The 21972-nt window shown below is 37.5% G+C and overlaps 1 protein-coding gene across 1 annotated transcript in view; it reads right to left on the bottom strand.

Moving 5' to 3' along the window:
• Positions 1 to 21972, bottom strand: part of LOC128652642 (adiponectin-like) — a 54529-nt gene that overhangs the window by 7705 nt on the left and 24852 nt on the right. The window contains exon 2 of the mRNA XM_053705574.1: positions 7014 to 7203. Within this exon, the coding sequence (XP_053561549.1) occupies positions 7014 to 7203 (190 nt within the window). The remainder of the gene's footprint in view (positions 1 to 7013; positions 7204 to 21972) is intronic.

Raw genomic sequence — 21972 nt, 5'->3', positions numbered from 1 at the left:
TGACTACATGGGAACTTGGCATTCTGGGCTGTTCCAGCCCTTTGCAATCTGTTGTTTATTGGCTAAAAAGAGGCTAATACATTTTCACTTCTTAAATATTGTTCTGAAGGGTATTTAAAGGGGCAGTATATACAAATTTTCCTTTAACTGCATGTAATAGACACTACTATAAAGAAGAATATGCACAGATATTGATATAAGAATCCAGTGTAAAACCTTTTAAAAACTTACTTAGAAGTTTCCAAGTTAACACTGTTAATGAGATAAGCCTGGGACACCCACTGAAAGGGGCTGATAGCAGAACCTCACCCCCCCCCTGCATAGTAAAAGACCCACAGAAGCAATCTGAAGTCTGTATACATCAGTATACATTAAAAATTTTGGGACAATCACCTAGATTACGAGTTTTGTGCTAAACAAGGTGTGAGAATAATGCCAAAAAAATTGCGTTATTTCACTCTCCATAGCGCTGCCATTACGAGTTACTGAAAAGCCTCCATGTGCTGTGTGTTATGGTGCGTTAAGTTCCATACCGCACAAAAGCCAAGGGCTGAGTTTACATGCTCATGCACGCTTTCCCCATAAACATCAATGGGGAAAAAGTGTTAGAAAAAAAACTAACACCTGAAGTGCGGAATGACGATCGCCATGACGCAACCACATTGATATCTATAGGGCAAAGAAAGTTACATTTAAACCTAACACACTAACATAAACCCCAAGTTTAAACACCTCTAATCCGCCGCCCCCGACAACGCAGACGCTAAATAAATTTATTAACCCCTAATCTGCCGCACACCCGCATCGTCGACACTAAATAAAGTTGTTACCCCCTAATCTGCCGCACCACGAAATTGCTGACACTAATAAAAGCTATTAACCCCTAATCTGCCGCTCCCAACATCGCCAACACTAATAAAAGTTATTAACCCCTAATCCACCACTCCCGACATCGCCTGGAGGACAGTCAGAGCAGAGGCAGAGCTCAGAGAGGCCTGTAGAGTTAAACGAGCATTGAGTAGAGTAGTCAGGGGCAGGGCTGGCGGTATAATTAGCATGCTAAATAAATGTGGTGAGCATCACACTGGAGACTCTCCAGTGTGATGCTCATCACATGTATTTAGCACTGCTATGTCACTATCTGCTGCACAAGGTACAATACTCTCTTTAATCTGATGCTCACCACTTGTATTTAGCACTGCTATGTCACTATCTGCTGCAGAAGGTAAAATACTCTCTCCAATGTGATGCTCACCACTTGTATTTAGCACTGCTATGTCACTATCTGCTGCAGAAGGTAAAATACTCTCTCCAGTGTGATGCTCACCACTTGTATTTAGCACTGCTATGTCACTATCTGCTGCACAAGGTACAATACTCTCTTTAATCTGATGCTCACCACTTGTATTTAGCACTGCTATGTCACTATCTGCTGCACAAGGTACAATACTCTCTTTAATCTGATGCTCACGACTTGTATTTAGCACTGCTATGTCACTATCTGCTGCAGAAGGTAAAATACTCTCTCCAGTGTGATGCTCACCACATGTATTTAGCACTGCTATGTCACTATCTGCTGCACAAGGTACAATACTCTCTTTAATCTGATGCTCACCACTTGTATTTAGCACTGCTATGTCACTATCTGCTGCAGAAGGTAAAATACTCTCTCCAGTGTGATGCTCACCACATGTATTTCCACGCGCAATAGTAAATTTTTCAACGGTATAACTGTACTGCAAAACTCGTAATCTAGTCGTTGGTTAGGAGTCTGAAAATCAGCACAATGTTATTTAAAAATAAGCAAAACTATACAATTTAAAAAAAAAACACACCCCGATGGGGTATATAAAAAGATCATCTTAAAAACATTTACGCAAAGAAAAATCGAGTGTATAATGTCCCTTTAAAGGTTTATGAAACCCAGATTTTTTTCTTTCATGAATCAGATAGAGCATGCAATTTTAAGCAACTTTCTAATTTACTCCTTTTATCAATTTTTCTTTGTTCTCTTGGTATCTTTATTTAAAAAGCAGGAATGTAAGCTTAGGAACCGTCTAACAATCAGCAAGCGCTACCTAGGTGCTAAACCAAAAATGGGCCGGTTTCTAAGCTTGCATTCCTGCTTTTCAAATAAAGATACCAAGAGAATGAAGAAAACTTATAATAGGAATAAATTAGAAAGTTGCTTAAAATTGCATGATCTATCTTAATTTAAAAAAATTGGGTTTCATATCCCTTTAAGACTTCCCACTGTTTAGTTTTTTTGTAGCTATACTTATTTTTTGGCCATTTTGGCTTTTACACTGTCTCCCTATTTTCTTTTATATTAAGCAGTATAATTATGTTAAACTATTTTTAGTAAAGTTCTTCATTTTTTTTTTTTTATTAGTCCCCGAGTCTTTCTATACACAGAAGCTTTTTGCTTTTGAATTTGAATTTCAAAAGTTTAACTTTCATATTTCCATTAAGCAAGTACTAAAATCAGAAACTTTAATGTTTTTTTTATGTTCACTCTGGTTTGAGTCTGAGTCCCCTATTTAACAAAGGTCTGTCGGACCTGATCCGACAGTGCGGATCAGGTCCGACAGACCTCGCTGAATACGGAGAACAATACGCTCTCCGTATTCAGCATTGCAGCAGCAGCTCTTGTGAACTGCTGGTGCAATGCCACCCCCTGCAGATTCGCAGCCAATCGGCCGCCAGCAGGGGGTGTCAATCAACCCGATCGTACTCGTAGAGCAGGGGGACAGGTTGTGGAGCAGCGGTCTTTAGACCGCTGCTTCATAACTTGTGTTTCTGGTGACCTGCAGGCTCGCCAGAAACATGGGCCCTCAAGCTCCATTCGGAGCTTGATAAATGGGCCCCTGAAAGTCTTTTGGCTAGATTACGAGTTTTGTGGTATGGTGAAAAAGCAGCGTTATCAGGTTATAACGCTGCTTTTTCACTACCGCTGCTATTATGAGTCTTGCAGATTTAGGGGAACCACACATTTTTTTGGCCTTACCGCAAATCAACTTACACAAATTGCGTATAGTCTTTTTTCTATGGGGCTTCCATAGAGCCGGTATTACAAGCTTGTCCTGGGAAGCCAAAAAGTGAGCGGTACAGCCTATCCCGTCAAGATTGGTAACGCATTCTAAAGTCAGTAGTTATGAGTTTTAGACTACAAAGCTGTAGCATAAAACTCATAACTAAAGTGCTAAAAAGAACACTAAACACCCACAAACTACCTATTAACCCCTAAACCAAGGCCCTCCCGCATCGCAAACACTAAAATTATTAACCCCTAATCTGCCGCTCCGGACATTGCCGCCACTAGAATAAACATATTAACCCCTAAACCGCCGCACTCCCGCCTCACAAATATTAGTTAAATATTATTAACCCCTAATCTGCAGTCCCTAACATCGCCGCCACCTATCTACATTTATTAACCAATAATCTGCCGCCCCCAACGTCGCCGCCACTATACTATATTTATTAACCCCTAAACCTAAGTCGAACCCTAACCCTTACACCCCCTAACTTAAATATAATTTTAAAAAATCTAAATAAATACTAATAATAACTAAATAATTCCTATTTAAAACTAAATACTTACCTATAAAATAAACCCTAAGATAGCTACAATATAACTAATAGTTACATTGTATCTAGCTTAGGGTTTATTTTTATTTTACAGGCAAGTTTGTATTTATTTTAGCTAGGTAGAATAATTACTAAATAGTTATTAACTATTTACTAACTACCTAGCTAAAATAAATACACATTTACCTGTAAAATAAATCCTAACCTAAATTACACTAACACCTAACACTACACTACAATTAAATAAATTACCTAAATTAAATACAATTAAATAAATTAAATAAAATTACCTAAATTACAAAAAAAACACTAAATTACAGAAAATAAAAAACAAATTACAAGATATTTAAACGAATTACACCTAATCTAATAGCCCTATCAAAATAAAAAAAAAACTAGCCTAAACTACCAATAGCCCTTAAAAGGACCTTTTGCAGGGCATTGCCCCAAAGAAATCAGCTCTTTTACCTGAAAAAAAATACAAACAACCCCCCCAACAGTAAAACCCACCACCCACACAACCAACCCCCCAAATAAAACCCTAACTAAAAAAAACAAAGCTCACCATTGCCCTGAAAAGGGTATTTGGATGGGCATTGCCCTTAAAAGGCTATTTAGCTCTATTGCGGCCCAAAGCCCTAACCTAAAAATAAAACCCATCCAATAAACCCTTAAAAAAAACTAACACTAACCCCAGAAGATTCACTTACAGTTTTGAAGATCCGACATCTATCCTCAACGAAGCTGGGAGAAGTCCTCATCGAAGCGGCAAGAAGTCCTCAACGAAGCCGGGAGAAGTCTTCATCCAAGCCGGGAGAAGTGGTCCTCCAGACGGGCAGAAGTCTTCACTCAGATGGCATCTTCTATCTTCATCCATCCGACGCGGGTCCATCTTCAAGGCATCCGACTGTTCCAATCAGCCAATAGAATGCGAGCTCAATCCTATTGGCTGATTGGATCAGCCAATAGGATTGAAGTTCAATCCTATTGGCTGATTGCATCAGCCAATACGATTTTTTCAACCTTAATTCTTATATTGGCTGATAGAATTCTACGTCATGATGTCATTTAAAGGAACCTTCATTCATCGTTAGTCGTCGGAAAGAAGAGAATGCTCCACGTCGGATGTCTTGAAGATGGACCCGCTCTGCGCCGGATGGATGAAGATAGAAGATGTCGTCTGGGTGAAGACTTCTGCCCGTCTGGAGGACCACTTCTTCCGGCTTGGATGAAGACTTCCCCCGGCTTCATTGAGGACTTCTTGCCGATTCTATGAGGACTTCTCCCGGCTTCATTGAGGATGGATGTCAGATCTTCAAAACTGTAAGTGGATCTTCTGGGGTTAGTGTTAGGTTTTTTAAGGGTTTATTGGGTGGGTTTTATTTTTAGGTTAGGGCTTTGGGTCGCAATAGAGCTAAATGCTCTTTTATGGGCAATCCCCATCCAAATGCCATTTTCAAGGCAATGGGGAGCTTAGGTTTTTTTAGTTTGGATTTTATTTGGGGGGTAGATTGTGTGAGTGGTGGGTTTTACTGTTGGGGGGGTTGTTTGTATTTTTTTTCCAGGTAAAAGAGCTGGTTTCTTTGGGGCAATGCCCCGCAAAAGGCCCTTTTAAGGGCTATTGGTAGTTTAGTTTAGGCTAGGGTTTTTTTTTAATTTTGGGGGGGCTTTTTTTATTTTGATAGGGCTATTAGATTAGGTGTAATTAGTTTAAATATCTTGTAATTAGTTTTTTATTTTCTGTAATTTAGTGTTTGTTTGTTTTTTGTAATTTAGGTAATTTTATTTAATTTATTTAATTTAGGTAATTTATTTAATTGTAGTGTAGTGTTAGGTGTTAGTGTAACTTAGGTTAGGTTTTATTTTACAGGTAAATTTGTATTTATTTTAGCTAGGTAGTTAGTAAATAGTTAATAACTATCTAGTAACTATTCTACCTAGTTAAAATAAATACAAACTTGCCTGTAAAATAAAAATAAACCCTAAGCTAGCTACAATGTAACTATTAGTTAGATTGTAGCTATTTTAGGGTTTATTTTATAGGTAAGTATTTAGTTTTAAATAGGAATTATTTAGGTAATGAAAGTACTTTTATTTAGATTTATTTAAATTATATTTAAGTTAGGGGGTGTTAGGGTTAGGGTTAGACTTAGGTTTAGGGGTTAATAAATTTAGAATAGTGACGACGACGTTGGGGCGGCAGATTAGTGGTTAATAAACGTAGGTAGGTTGTAGCAACTTTGGGGGAGGGAGATTAGGGGTTAATAAGTATAATGTAGGTGGCAGCGATGTTAGGGGCATCAGATTAGGGGTTAATAATATTTAACTAGTGTTTGCAAGCCGGGAGTGCGGAGTTTCAGGGGTTAATATGTTTATTATAGTGGCGGTGATGTCCGGGGTGGCAGATTAGGGGTTAATAAGTATAATGTAGGTGTCGGCAATGTTGGGGGCGGCAGATTAGGGGTTAATAAGTGTAAAATTAGGGGTGTTTAGACTCGGAATTCATGTTAGGGTGTTAGGTATAAACATAAATTTTGCTCTACGCTCACTTCTTGTTTAATAACATCGGGTTTCTGAAAACCTGTAATACCAGCGCTGTAGGAAAGTGAGCAATGAGAATAAAGTGCAAGTTAGCAACGCACCCCTCTTACCGCAAAACTCGCAATCTAGCCGTTTGTGTTTTAGAGGATTTAAATACAAATGCTGGTATATTATTATTTAAAAAGAATACAAATATAGAAAGTAGTTTATATAAGATTAATAGCACATCCACTGTATATCAGCATCAGTAGTTCTATTTTAAATGAGGCTTCTACATTGCACTCCTCAGATAAATCTGGTATGTTAGTAGGTCAAGATTGAAGAATACTGTCCTAAGCTGGTTCATGATAAAGGCTTATGCAATTCTGTTTTCATTTTGACATCATGCCAAAATTAGGCACTTGGGTGCCGATTTAACATGTTCGGGCGGACATTTATCATTGCACAAGCATTCCTTATGAAATGCTCGTGCAAAACCGCCCCCTGCACATTCGCGGCCAATCGGCCGCTAGCAATGGGTGTCAATCAACCCGATTGTATTTGATCAGGCTGATTGCTGTCCGTCGCTTCAGAGGTGTCGGACGAGTTAAGGAGCAGCGGTCTTAAGAACAACTGTTTCTTAACTTACATCTCCGTGGAAACAGCTGCATCCGCAGCTTAGTAATTTGCCTCTTGATCTGTGTTTGATGTCTGTGGAATGTGTTTACAAATGAGTTCTTTATACAAATTATCTTTCCTAGAGATTTGTACTTTAGCTATAAACAAACAAATCAACACTTTATAACCATTTTTATATTTTAATTAATAAATGAATACATTTTTTTTTAAAGAAAGATGTATTTAAATGGGTCTCCCGCCCCCAAACCCTTTTTGTTACAAACCTTTGTCTGCTTTTGGTCCTGGCTCTCCATCTTTTCCATCTCTTCCAGGAGGTCCATGCTGTCCATTTGTCCCAGGAGTTCCAGGAATACCTGGTATGCCTGCAGTACATGAACCATGTTTGGTGTCTACTGACTGACAGTGCCCAGCTGAGACCAAAGCGATCAAGACGAGGAAGGTAAAATACATAATCTAAAAAAAAAAAAAGATTAGATGTTATTGTTGATACAGTTTTTTCCCTGTGCAATCCAAAACTGCTTTGTAATCAACTTAAGTCAATAGTGATAAATATTTATTTTCTACACTTACTTTTTTACTTTTTAGAGGGAGTTTCCATGAAGCAGTGTTTCCCAAACTAATTAAACCATAGAACTGTTTTCTGCACCACAAGGACGGCAGAACCTAAACCAAGCTTTCTTGGAATATGTCATTTATTTTCTGTACCCTGAAACATCTACAAAAATAGCAACCAAGACTATGGGGCATATTTATCAAGCTGCGTATGGGTTCAAGCGCTGTATGCCCCATGTTTCTGGTTGCTCCAAAACCTGTCTGCCTGCTGATTGGCCGTGAATCTGCAGGGAGTGGCATTGCACTAGCAGTTCACAAGAACTGCTGGTGCAATGAAAAATGCTGACAGCGTATGCTGTCGGCATTTATCGATGTGCAGCAGACATATCCGCTATATCGGATCATGTCCACTCGCACCATAATAAATAGGCCACTATAAATTACTCCTTTCTGCTGCCCATATATCACTTCTTTATTCTTTTGAAGGAACCCTATTCACAGTATGCTCATAACAGCTCTCCAAGAGGTTGCATCTGCTGGACTTCATTCCTGAAGATAGATTTACATGTATATAGAAAACTTTCAGCATCAATTCAGCTTTCTTTCAGTACTTTTTAAGGGACATGACATTCAAATAAAAAAATACACAATCTTATCCATGTGCTTTTTGCATTACTATCCCTAGCTTACTAGATGTTTAACCCCTGATGAACAAATCCAGTGAGCCAATAACACATTGCTTTCTCCATTCATATTTTGCAATAGCACAGTAAAAAGGTCCCCACCACTAGTATTCACATCACAATAAATTCAAAAAGTTAAGTGGCTATCTCCAATAATAAATCACATCAAATTCTGAGTTAAATACATAAGGGATCTGTGTACGTCATTTAAAAATCCAGTACACTTCTTGCCTGGCCAACAAACTGTCTTTATCTTCACCCCGAGCAGGTTGTCTAATAGTCTCAATAGTGCGCCACTTAAAGGAACTCATATCCTTATTATGTGTCTCCAAAAGATGCTGCAATAATGCTGAGCAGGACTTTTCATTTACATATCCCAAATGTTACCGTAGAGATGTTAGAACATATGCGAACGTTTGGTATATGTAAAAAATAAATGAAAAGTCATGCTCAGCATTTCCTACCTTGATGATGATGATAATAATAATAATGATGAACTGTTATGTCAGGTTAGCGCACTTGAAAATATGCAATCAGGTTTGCGTGCAAGTAGGGTATAAGGATTTTTTCACCACTTTTCGTGCTCCATTTACTTTTATGGGTACATACGTTATCGCTTGTGCTGTTCGGCTTTTTATTATGCGATACAAAATACAAGCATAAAAGTTAAATCATAACATAATAAATGCGAATGACAGGAGTCTCTCAGTTTCCACGTATCATATGAACTTTAACATGTAAACAGTCAACAAATAAATTAAAAGAAAACGAAAAAGGCAAAGGTTTGTTCACTACATTTCAAAGCAGGTTTTCGAGTTATGTTGTGTGAAGAGAATTATATGCCGAGTGTGCAAAGGGTTGCCATGTGAAAAGCATCTGTGCTGACCTAAATAAATCTAAATAATCTCTCTAAGTTGGTGGAAGTTGATCCCTAGGACTTACCTAGGGAAGGGCCAGTAGATTGACGTTATGCAAATGTAATTGTGTTATGTACTGTTCCCATATGGCTTGGGATGCAATAAAGGAGTCCCTTGTGTCACATTTGTATGATCGGTATTCTTCAAGCTCTATCATATCTGTGACCTTCTGTCACTAAAAAATCTAGGGATGGGAATGAGTCAGATTTCCAGTTTTTGGCTATCAGGAATTTTGCGCTATTAGAGAATATTCTAAATAAAATTTTGTGCGCTTTAGTGGGGAGTTTAATGTTTTTATTGAGTAACATTATCAGGGGTCAAGTGGGAGGGGGATCTGGAAGGCCACTTCGGCCTCTTCTGCTATGTTCCTCCAAAATGATTAACATTGTTACATCACCACCACATATGCCCCATCCAACTCCCAACATGTCTGCATCTCCTGCATTTATTGTTGGTTGATGGGTATATTTTGTGGATTTGTCTTGGTGTGAGATACCAATTGTGGAGTATTTTATAGTTAATTTCTAGTAATGAAGCTGAGGAAGACGATGATTTTGTGTTATTAGATATGTTGTTAGCAGTTTGTGGAAGAATAATAACTCCTAGCTCTCTTTCCCACATCTCTATGGACTGTGGAAGGTTGCCTGGTGGGGGAGAAGTCAAAAGACAATGCAGTTTGGTCAGCGTATGTTTCAGCGGTGTTGAGGAAATTTTTCTAAGTTTGTGAGAGGTCTAATCAAGTTATTATTGTGTTTATGTGTCGTAAGATAGTGATGCATTCTCCTATATGTATACCAATTCTGTGCCCACTCGAATCCCTTCTCTAGCAGTTGTGTCTGAGAACAGACACGTTCATCTTTTAGTAAATCATGTATACTTCCTTCATTAGCTATCCCTTCAGAGCTATGGGTAATAATCACCTCAGATAAAGAGAATTCACTATTGTGGATTAATGAGGTCAGGGGGGATGGTATTGAAGAGATATATGGGTTTTGTCTATTTGCTGCCTCCCATTGTAGGGCTGTTTCTTTAGTAATTGGGTTAGCTATGTCTTTAATTAATTGGCCAAAGTTGGGGCACCAGCAGATAGTAGGTAGGCTTGAGCTAAGTTTTAAATTGTCTCTGGGCTCTGTAAATTTTCCCAGTCCAGAATTCGCTGGAGAAATATGTCTGTCCTATACGAGTCTATGTTGGGCACCCCTAAACCTCCCTGGCTCTTCAGAGCGCATCATGGTCAATCTGTTGATCCTTGGGTGTTTACTCTTCCAGATGAAGGAACTAAAAAGCTTTTGGACCTAGGCTGTATATCTAATTGGGAGGGGGATGGGGAGAGTCTGGAGTATATAGAGGAGCCTGGGGAAGGCATTCATTTTGGAAAAGGTATGGAGTGAGCGCTAAAACAAGCTTAATAGGCCAATAGGATGAAGAAGTGCACTAAAATGGTTCAAATGGGCTAGAACGATATAATGCTGATCTCAATAAAATGGACAATTTAATATGCATATAAACAAAAATAGGTAGTAGACGTGGATAAAGTTAAAATACTTAACATTAGCATGGATCCATGTAATGACTAAAACAGGTGTACAACAACGGTAAAAACAATAATAAAAACAGTGATAAACAGACAGATAAGAAGTCAGTGAGATCCTCTGCGAATTAGGTCAGAGGTCTCTTTCTATGTGTAGATGTAGTTGCGAATAGACACAGTAGAAACAATAATAATGGTGTCTGAGTGATAAAATGCAATAAGTGAAAAAATGCAATAATGGTTGGTGAAAATTCAATTACAATTGGTAAAAAACAAAACAAAAATAATCCCAAATATGATTCAAAGTTCAAAGTACAAGTGAGAAAATAAACAGTGACCAAGGGTGATCCAAATCAGATAAATCAACAATCCATAAAATCCATATGTTGAAAAAATTAGTGGTGTAAAGTGTCAGTCCAAAACTCCATATATAAAAAGTGATCCAGAAACAAAACAGAAATGGTGATCCAAAAATTGCAGATAATAGTTCAAAAGTAGAATCCAAGGTAATATAAAAATAAAAGTCTATGTAGAAAAACCTTCCATATCAAAATATGTTGTGGAGAAATGACACGTGAAAAACAAAACGTTGGTACAATAAATACACAAAAATTGATAATAAACAAACGATCCAAACCTGTGAAAAGACAGAAACAAAAAATAGTGCAATAAAGTTTGTTACGCTTTAGAAGGTATGAAAATAAGCTCACCAGTATGTCTGTGTCAACGCGTTTCGGCCTATATTAAGGCCTTTCTCAAGACTACATACATAGAAGGCATTCATTTTGATGGCATTTGTCCTGCCTAGCCATGTTAGATTCCTAGCGCTCCATGAGGCTAACTCTCGTGATAAGGCTATTTTTAATGTGTTGTAGTTCAATTCATATCATATACCGTGTCTAGGTCTTCTGCCAATAATATGGTGCGATTCAGCTTTTTACGCTCATTGGGCTAGCGTGCAAGTGAAAAAAGTTTACTTTTAACTTGTAATACAAGCGCAAAAAGCTTAAATCTAGCAGATTTAGGGCCAGATTATAAGTAGAGCGCTAAATATTACTTTCTTGAAATCGATAGCGCTCATCTGAGTAATACCTGCATGCGCAAATGTGCGCTGGTATTACAAGTTGACAGCAACTTGAGCTTGCGTTTGCATTGCTGGGAAGCATTGCGCTTACAATAGCGTGCTTCCATAGGCTCAAATGGGAGCCTCGTTCTCATGCCGTGAGACACGGCAGGAGAACTCGCACAGCGCAGGGCGTAAGTAGCACTGCGATGGCAGCAATATGTAAGTATATATACACATATTAACACATAAATATAAATGTATATAAGCATATACATATATATTTACTGAGAACACACAGTTCCCATAGACCGCAATGTAAAGGCTTTTTTCAGTGCGTTTTTTTTCTAACACCCCACACCCGCTAACTTTAACCCTCAAAAACTTATAATGGCTGGTTATTTGGGAGCATTAAATACAGCTTCACTTGTATTCTGGCCCTATATTGGAATCTGTATACTTTTCAAGAGGATCATGGGACAGTGAGTCACTGGGACAGATTCATTGAGTGGTCACAGCCTACATACATTCTCATTAAAGTCCTCCAACACAGCTATAAAAGAGGCAGAGAAATTATTGCCTTATACAATAAACAATGTATGTATCATTGTTTGTGTGATTTTGTCATTGGTTTATAGTTTTTTGGAAGCTTGGTTTTATGCAGTTTGTGGAAAAACAAAACAAGAAAGCCATTTAAACATTTGATATGAACTTAGTTAAACAAAAATAAATCTGGTTTATAAAATTTAAACTAAACATGAGCAAAAAACAACAACTTTTTAAACGTTTTTTATGCCTTCAATCAATTCATTTTGAACTAATTGTTTATTTCTTCTGGTAAAGAGCTGTTTGAAGATTCTTCCTGAATAACACAGTGATGTGTCCTCTTAAAGGGACATAAAACCCAAAAATTGCCGTTCGTAATTCAGAACATTCAATTTGAACAACTTTCCAATTGACTTCTATTATCTAATTTGCTTAGTTGTCTTGGTATCCTTTGTTAAAAAGCATACCTAGGTAGGTTGAGGAGGTGGGAGCCAGCTGCTAATTGGTGGCTACACATAAATGACTGTTGTCATTGGGTTACCAATGTGTTTAGTTAGCTCCCAGTAGTGCATTGCTGCTCCTTCAAAAAAAAAAAGATACCAAGAAAATGAATCAAATTTTATAATAGAGCAAAACTTTTGGGTTTCATGTCCCTTTAAATAAACAATAGGAATGCACTAATAAAAATGATATAAAGAAAAGCTGCAGGTGACATCACCTATAGAAAGATGTATGTAAAAAGTAATAGTTAAATATACAAAAGTTTAGCGTACTTACGGTGATATTCTGTCTGCTCAGTTGTAAAGTCTGATCTGCAGGCACTTTTGTACTGGTTTGAATATAGCTAAAAATGTATATTTCATTATTCAGTCTTATTAACTAAAGGCAGAGTTAATGGATGATGTAGAAAGTTGTTTATTGTCAAAACAGTACAATGTGCAACTTTTTCACATGATTTTAGCACCAAAAAATGTTGGAAAATCAGCATCTCCTATGTGGATGCAACAATGTTGAGCATATTGCAAACAACCATTAGTAACAGGTTTATATGACTTATAGGGGCATTTAACATTGCACAAGCAATTGTAGTGAACTGCTTGTGCAATGCCGCCCCCTGAAGATTTATGGCCAATCGGCCGCTAGCAGGGATGTCAATCAACCTGATCGTATTTGATCGGGCGGATTGCTGTCCGCCGCCTCAGATGAGGCGTACAATTTAAGGGGCATCGGTCTTAAGACCGCTGCTTCTTAACTCCTGTTTCCGGTGAGCCTGAATGCTCACGCGAAAACAGAGGTATTCAGGGCCATTCGGACCTTGATAATTCACCCCATAGAATTTTCAGTTTTGCATAACCAAGCAGATATTAAAATCACATTGTAATTCTCCATAAAGGGCTGAATTACAAGTAGAGAACAATCTATGGAATGAGTGTGTTATCTTTTGTGCAACCTTGTGCAATGTACAACAGACAAATAGATGGTTAAATATTTAAACCAAATCATCTTAAAGGGACATGAAACCCAAAATGTTTCTTTCATGATTCAGATAGGGAATACAATTTTAAACAACATTATATTTTACTTCTATTATATAATTTGCTTCGTTCTTTAGATATCTTCTGTTGAAAAAATAGCAATACACATGGGTGAGCCAATCACACAAGGCATCTATGTGCAGCCACCAATCAGCAGCTACTGAGCCTATTTAGATATGAGTTTCAACAAAGGATATCAAGAGAATGAAGAAAATTAGATAATAGAAGTAAATTGAAAAGTTGTTTAAAATTGCACGCTCTTTCTAAATCATGAAAGAAAAAACTGGGTTTCATGTCCCTTTAACAGTTAAAACTTTTTAGTGTGTCCTGTTTTAAATTACTGTATATTTAGACATAACACTTATGAAAGAAAGATTTATTCATTAAAGTGATAGTAAATCCTAATGTTTGTGAAACGCTAGGATTTACCAGTGCAACAAATAAAGGGGACTTTCAGTCATGAAGTATAAAATACTTCATGATGAAAGTTCCTTTATTTGTCTGCAGCGTTTGCCACACTGAGCACCTCAGGCAGCCCACAGCAGAAATGTTTTTTTTTTTTCAATGAGGTGAGGTTTCTACCTCTTAGTGCTCCTGCAATATCCAACACCCAGATGTGAGTGCACCCTAGGCTATCACTTGAGTGATAAAAATAACTTTGGACATATGAGCACATGCGCATCACCAACAGCTGTCACTAGGGGGAGTCAGAGAACCTGTAAGTAAACAGACACCAAGGACTAGATTACAAGTGACGCAGTATTTGTGTGTTTTTGGGTTAGCGAAAACAAAGCTTTTTGCGCTATTTGGGTTGCGTTGGTATTACAAGTTCCAAAAAAAATTATTTTGCATCAGCGTTAGCCCGAATACAGTGAAAACCCTAACTTAATTTATCGTGTGCGCGTGCATGTATTCCCCCATAGAGAACAATAGAGTAAAAAAAGTTGAAAAAAAACCTAACAACCAAGATCGTGCAAACTCCATAACCTTTCCGCATTCCCCATAGAAGTCAATGGGGGAAAAAATGGGTGGAAAAAACACCCATCGTGCATAAACCATAGCATATTCGCATAAACCAATTTGAAATATTTACAGTAAATACATAGTTAAAATCTTTTTTAAATATGAATATTGCATAAATATATTTTATCATGTTTTTATCTGCTTAATGGCAAAAGGCTATAATGCCCTTATATATATATATATATATATTTATATATGTGTACATATATATGAATGTTTTTAAATGTGTATATATATGACTGTAAACACATATATTCACATATAAATACATTCATATATATGTACACATATATAAATATAATATAAAAAATATATAATATATATATATATATACACAAATACATATACCTAGATTACGAGTTCTGTGTTAGCCTTAAGAAGCAGCATTAAGGGGTCCTAACGCTGCTTTTTAACGCCCGCTGGTATTACGAGTCAGGCAGGAAAGGGTCTACCGCTCACTTTTCTTCTGCGACTTTTGTCTACCGCAAATCCCCTTACCTCAATTGCGTATCCTATCTTTTTAATGGGATTTGTGTAACGCTGGTATTACGAGTCTTGGAAGAAGTGAGCGGTACAGCCTCTACCTCCAAGACTCCTACCGCATAAAAAAGTCAGTAGTTAAGAGTTTTATGGGCTAACGCCGGAACATAAAGCTCTTAACTACAGTGCTACAAAGTATACTAACACCCATAAACTACCTATTAACCCCTAAACTGAGGCCCCCCACATCGCAAACACTATAATAAAATTATTTAACCCCTAATCTGCCGACCGGACATCGCCGCCACCTACATTATACCTATGAACCCCTAATCTGCTGTCCCTAACATCGCCGACACCTATATTATATTTATTAACCCCTAATCTGCCCCCCCAACGTCGCCGCCACCTACCTACACTTATTAACCCCTAATCTGCTGACCGGACATCGCCGCCACCTACATTATACCTATGAACCCCTAATCTGCTGTCCCTAACATCGCCGACATCTATATTATATTTATTAACCCCTAATCTGCCCCCCCAACGTCGCCGCCACCTACCTACACTTATTAACCCCTAATCTGCCCACCGAACATCGCCGCCACTATAATAAATGTATTAACCCCTAAACCGCTGCACACTCCCGCCTCGCAAACACTATAATAGATTTTATTAACCCCTAATCTGCCCCCCCAACGTCGCCACCACCTACCTACAATTATTAACCCCTAATCTCCCACCCCCAACGTCGCCGCTACTATAATAAAGTTATTAACCCCTAAACCTAAGTCTAACCCTAACCCTAAGACCCCCCCTAAGTTAAATATAATTTAAAGAAATCTAAATAAATTTACTATAATTAAATAAATTATTCCTATTTAAAACTAAATACCTATAAAATAAACCCTAAAATAGCTACAATATAATTAATAATTACATTGTAGCTATTTTAGGATTTATATTTATTTTACAGGCAACTTTGTATTTATTTTAACTAGGTACAATAGCTATTAAATAGTTAATAACTATTTAATAGCTACCTAGTTAAAATAATTACAAAATTACCTGTAAAGTAAATCCTAACCTAAGTTACAAATACACCTAACACTACACTATCAATAAATTAATTAAATAAATTACCTACAATTATCTAAACTAAAATACAATTAAAGGGACAGTCTAGTCCAAAAAAAACTTCCATGATTCAGATAGGGCATGTAATTTTAAACAATTTTCCAATTTACTTTTATCACCAATTTTTCTTTGTTCTCTTGGCATACTTAGTTGAAAGCTAAACCTAGGAGGTTCATATGCTAATTTCTTAGACCTTGAAGGCCGCCTCTTAAGAATGCATTTTAACAGGTTTTTCACCACTAGAGGGTGTTAGTTCACATTTTTCATATAGATAACACTGTGCTCATGCACGTGAAGTTACTTGGGAGCCATCACTGACTGGCTAAACTGCAAGTCTGTCAAAAGAACTGAAATAAAGGGGCAGTTTGCAGAGGCTTATATACAAGATAATCACAGAGGTAAAAAATATATAAATATAACTGTGTTGATTATGCAAAACTGGGGAATGGGTAAAAAAGGGATTATCTATCTTTTAAAACAATAACAATTCTGGTGTAGACTGTCCCTTTAAATAAACTAAACTATAGTACAAAAAAAACAAAACACTAAATTACAAAAAATAAAAAAAATATTACAAGAATTTAAATCTAATTACACCTAATCTAAGCCCCCTAATAAAATAAAAAAGCCCCCCAACATAATAAAATTCCCTACCCTATACTAAATTACAAAAGTAATCAGCTCTTTTACCATCCCTTAAAAGGGCTTTTTGTGGGGCATTGCCCCAAAGTAATCAGCTCTTTTACCTGTAAAAAAAAATACAAGACCCCCCCAACATTAAAACCCCCCACCCACACACCCCTACTCTAAAACCCACCTGATCCCCCCTTAAAAAAACCAATAGAATGCGAGGTCAATTCTATTGGCTCATCCAATCAGCCAATCGGATTGAACTTCCATCCGATTGGTTGATTAAATCAACCAATCAGATTTTTCCTACCTTAATTCCGATTGGCTGATAGAATCCTATCAGCCAATCGGAATTCGAGGGATGCCATCTTGGATGACGTCATTTAAAGGAACCTTTATTCTGCTTTAGGACATCGGAAGAAGAGGATGGCTCCGCGTTGGCTGGATAGAAGATGGCTCCGCTCCGGAAGGATGAAGATAAAAGATGCCGCCTGGATGAAGATGTCTGCCGGTCCGGATGTCCTCTTCTGTCCGGATAGGATGAAGACTTCTGCCGGTCCGGATGTCCTCTTCTGGCCCATCGGTGCCCGGCTGGGTGAACACGGCTCGAGGTAGGGTGATCTTCAGGGGGGTAGTGTTAGGTTTTTTTAAGGGGGGATCAGGTGGGTTTTAGAGTAGGGTGTGTGGGTGGTGGGTTTTAATGTTTACAGGTAAAAGAGCTGATTACTTTGGGGCAATGCCCTGCAAAAAGCCCTTTTAAGGCTAGTAAAAGAGCTGATTACTTTTGTAATTTAGTATAGGGAATTTTATTATTTTTCACCTCCAGGAAGCCTGTGTACTCTGGAAGACTTCTGCTCTACCTACAATCCCCCTCAGTTACTGAGATTAAGTTCTGGAGATTAAGGAGCTTGATGAAGTCATGGGGCTTCTTAGAGCTACCACCTCGCTAATCAACTGATTGGGAAAAGAGATGGGCCACAGCTAGACCAATACCATGGGCTCTCTCGATCTCATAAAAGGACGTGATTAACTCCCCAAAGTTTTATAAATCAGCTTACATTCTGCAATGGGAACGAGAGTTACAATTTCAAGCAGATCACCAAGAGTGGTCTCTAGCTGCATCCCTCACTAAATATACACTACACTGTACAACACTTTAAGAATTATACTTCAAAATATGCACTCAATGGCACCTCACCCCACTAAGACTTTTAAAAATGTCTTCAATAAACTCTCCCCTTTGCTAGAGAAATTGTTGTAGCGTGGGCTCTCCTGCTCACATCAGATGGGACTGCCCAGTATTACAGCCCTTCTGGTCTTCAGTATTCTACAAATACTCCCTGAGTACCACCCCAATTCCAAATACTGCTATTTCATTTTGGACTAAAACACATCATTACCAGACAAACGTTACGCCATTTACATGTTCACCACGGCCAAACTATCTATTGCTAGATTAAAACAACGGGGTTTGCAGCCTATATAGAGAAGTTCGGGGTTTATACACTGTTTCAGTAACACTATGTTGATATAAATAATTTGGCTGTTACGTATCGTCCAAAAAAGTATCCACTGTCAAAATGCAACTATAGTGCTATAATAAATAGTCTCTTTCAATCTTAACGGTGAAAGCATGTGCTATTGGCGTAATACAACCATAATACAAGCACTGACAAAAAGTAAAGTTACCTTGTTGTGTTGACACCGCTTCACAGACTCGATAGGAGACGCTTTGCTTACAGGTTGGGAGACACTCCCCTGACTCCCAGGAGAGGAAAGCAATAAGCAACAGGAAAGAATGTACCTTACTGCAAGGAATAAGCCACCGCAAATGTTATGCAAGTAAAAGCAGACTTTATTGGTAAGTCTAAACCAATTTACAGGGTACTTTCTAACTCAGGAGGGAGCTAGAAACAGACAAACTGTCCGAAGCATTTCCTGCCCGTAGGCATTTTGTCAGGGACTCATTGGAAATAGGCTGACCCCTCCAACCTGGAAAGAAACCTGTAACACAGCATATGCTGTCGGGATTTATCGATGTGCAGCGGACATGATTCACTATAGCGGATCATGTCTGTCGGCACCATGTTAAATTGACGAGAATTATCAATCCTAGGATTGATGGATTGTACACCTATATAGCACTCATTCCCTAATTGATAGTGGCATAAATTGGACAAGATCTATGTCTCCTCGGAGGAGAGTGTGTGTGGGGATGTTTTAAAATATAACCTTTATTGGTAATTTTAAAATACAAGGCAACAAACACAATTGACATACATACTTTATTAAAAACACAGGCTTGGGTCTTTGAAAGTTTTATCCGTTATTCACGGAATACATAGAGTGGTTGTGGTGTATATTGGAAATGACTTAGGTTTCAAGTCAGGGTAATCTCAGTAATTGTATAATATTTTGATATACTTAGAGCTTACATTTAGTGAAGCTGCTTTGTTGTGATATTTGCTCTAATATTATATATGTGGTCTGTGACTCACCGTTCAATTCAAATTATAATATTAGAGGTATTAACGTAAATATCCCATAGTATCACCAAAGTTTGTTATTAATGCATATAGTATTACATTTGATATGTATCTTAGTGAGACAATATCTGATTTCCTTGTAGTTGTATTACTTGTGCTATATATAGGTACATATATCTTGGTATAATATTGTTGGAAATATATGCAGAGTGCTGTTTTTGGATAACCTCCTAGCTAAATAAGGACAGAAAGTGCTGTCTATATGGAGTATAGTAACACTGGTCAGTGAGTTAACACATTAACCCCTGTGGGGTCTATTGATCGTATATTTATCAATACTTATGTATACAGGAGCATTATGCTTGTACCACTACAAAAAGATTGGTTATGTTGCTAAAATTCAATTGAATTTTTAAGGTTGATAACATGTAATATAATTGTTGTAATAGCAACAAACTTGAGTAACATTATAACTATATTGGATTATTAATGTATTTATCTACATGAAGAATGTTACTACCATTCAATATATAAAGGCATCGCTTGGCGAGCTTGGATCTTTAATAATATTGGTAACACGCTGTTCGTGATTCACTGCATAGGGATATTGCCTGTTGTGCACTTAGTTTTCCTGATTCTACTTGGGAGTTACATGTAACTATAACTTTATCAGGCCACTCTTCTGTTACAATATAAGTTCACAAGGGAGAGTTTTATAATGGTATTCTCACCATTCGTTACTCTAATAATTAATGTTGAAATCTTACAGTGTAAGAGTTATGGCAATCATATGAGTATGTTATAGTGCTACAATAAAGTAGCTGCTCTTTGTGACTTAACTGCGCTCTTAGTTTATATCAAATATTAAAAACCCCACAGGGGTTAATGTGTTAACTCACTGACCAGTGTTACTATACTCCATATAGACAGCACTTTCTGTCCTTATTTAGCTAGGAGGTTATCCAAAAACAGCACTCTGCATATATTTCCAACAATATTATACCAAGATATATGTACCTATATATAGCACAAGTAATACAACTACAAGGAAATCAGATATTGTCTCACTAAGATACATATCAAATGTAATACTATATGCATTAATAACAAACTTTGGTGATACTATGGGATATTTACGTTAATACCTCTAATATTATAATTTGAATTGAACGGTGAGTCACAGACCACATATATAATATTAGAGCAAATATCACAACAAAGCAGCTTCACTAAATGTAAGCTCTAAGTATATCAAAATATTATACAATTACTGAGATTACCCTGACTTGAAACCTAAGTCATTTCCAATATACACCACAACTACTCTATGTATTCCGTGAATAACGGATAAAACTTTCAAATACCCAAGCCTGTGTTTTTAATAAAGTATGTATGTCAATTGTGTTTGTTGCCTTGTATTTTAAAATTACCAATAAAGGTTATATTTTAAAACATCCCCACACACACTCTCCTCCGAGGAGACATAGATCTTGTCCAATTTTTGCCACTATCAATTAGGGAATGAGTGCTATATAGGTGTACAATCCATCAATCCTAGGATTGATAATTCTCGTCTCACACAACAAGTACACAGCACCTCAGCCATCTTTGTAATAGAATAAATCTGGACTGATATATATATATCATATCACCAGATCCAGAGATCAATAGGCTACCCTAAGTTGTAAATTTGAGCAGTGCCATTAGTACCTCCCTTTACCATGTTAAATTGACCCCTTTGTATTCCAAATGTCCCTAGCAAAATGGGAATCTAGAATGGCCTCCACCTCATATTTGTCCATACTGTTGAACTGAAAAGGAGCAGGAGGTTCTGTAGATGAGGTAGTGGCTGCAGAAGGAACCCAAGGCATGAAATGTGGGCTATATATGATAGGAGGATGAGAGGGCTAGAAGTACTGCTACGTGGTTAATGAGGGTGGATACCCTCTCTTTATCTCCACATTGGTAAGGAGGTACAAAGGATCGGTATCTGCTTTGAGTTTCTGGCTTTTTTGAGAGTGGAGAAGAGTTTTTCTGTAGCAATTGGAATTTCTGTTGTTGTTTTTATAGACTGGAAGTTAGATCTAGAACATGATAGTTGTTTGGTTGGCCAAAAGTGTAGAAAGGTGAAATCCATAGCAGGTATTGAAAGGAGTCATCTGGCTTCATTGTCTGAGTTGATTATTATAGGCAAAATCTGCCATGGGTAAAAGGGGAAACCAGTCAACTTGGAGATATGATCTGTAGCACCAGGATCTAATTAACTCACTCAGTCTGGTGGTTTGGTGGTGGTAGGTAGAGGATATGGAGTGGTTAAACTGTAGGATTCAAACTCTTCAAATAATTAATCAAACAATAAGGGCTAGATTACAAGTGGCACGCTAAAAATTGGGGGTTTATCACGGCTGTTTGCGTGCGTTGTGTTTTATCACTCATATTACAAGTTGAATGTAAACGCGATCACTTGAGCACAATTGAACGTGCATCGAGTTAGCACGACCTCAGAGCTCTGGTTAACTGTTTATCAAAACATAAAAAGTCCCACAACGTACACTTACACTGATAATAACACCATCTAATAGAAATTATACAAAAAATTTATTGCACACAAAAGTTATGAGGGCTCAAAGATATGAGGC

This window comes from Bombina bombina, chromosome 3 (assembly GCF_027579735.1).
Source record: "Bombina bombina isolate aBomBom1 chromosome 3, aBomBom1.pri, whole genome shotgun sequence".
Taxonomy (NCBI): domain Eukaryota; kingdom Metazoa; phylum Chordata; class Amphibia; order Anura; family Bombinatoridae; genus Bombina; species Bombina bombina.
The sequence above is the reverse complement of the archived record's forward strand: the minus strand, read 5'-3'. Positions and strand labels throughout refer to the sequence as shown.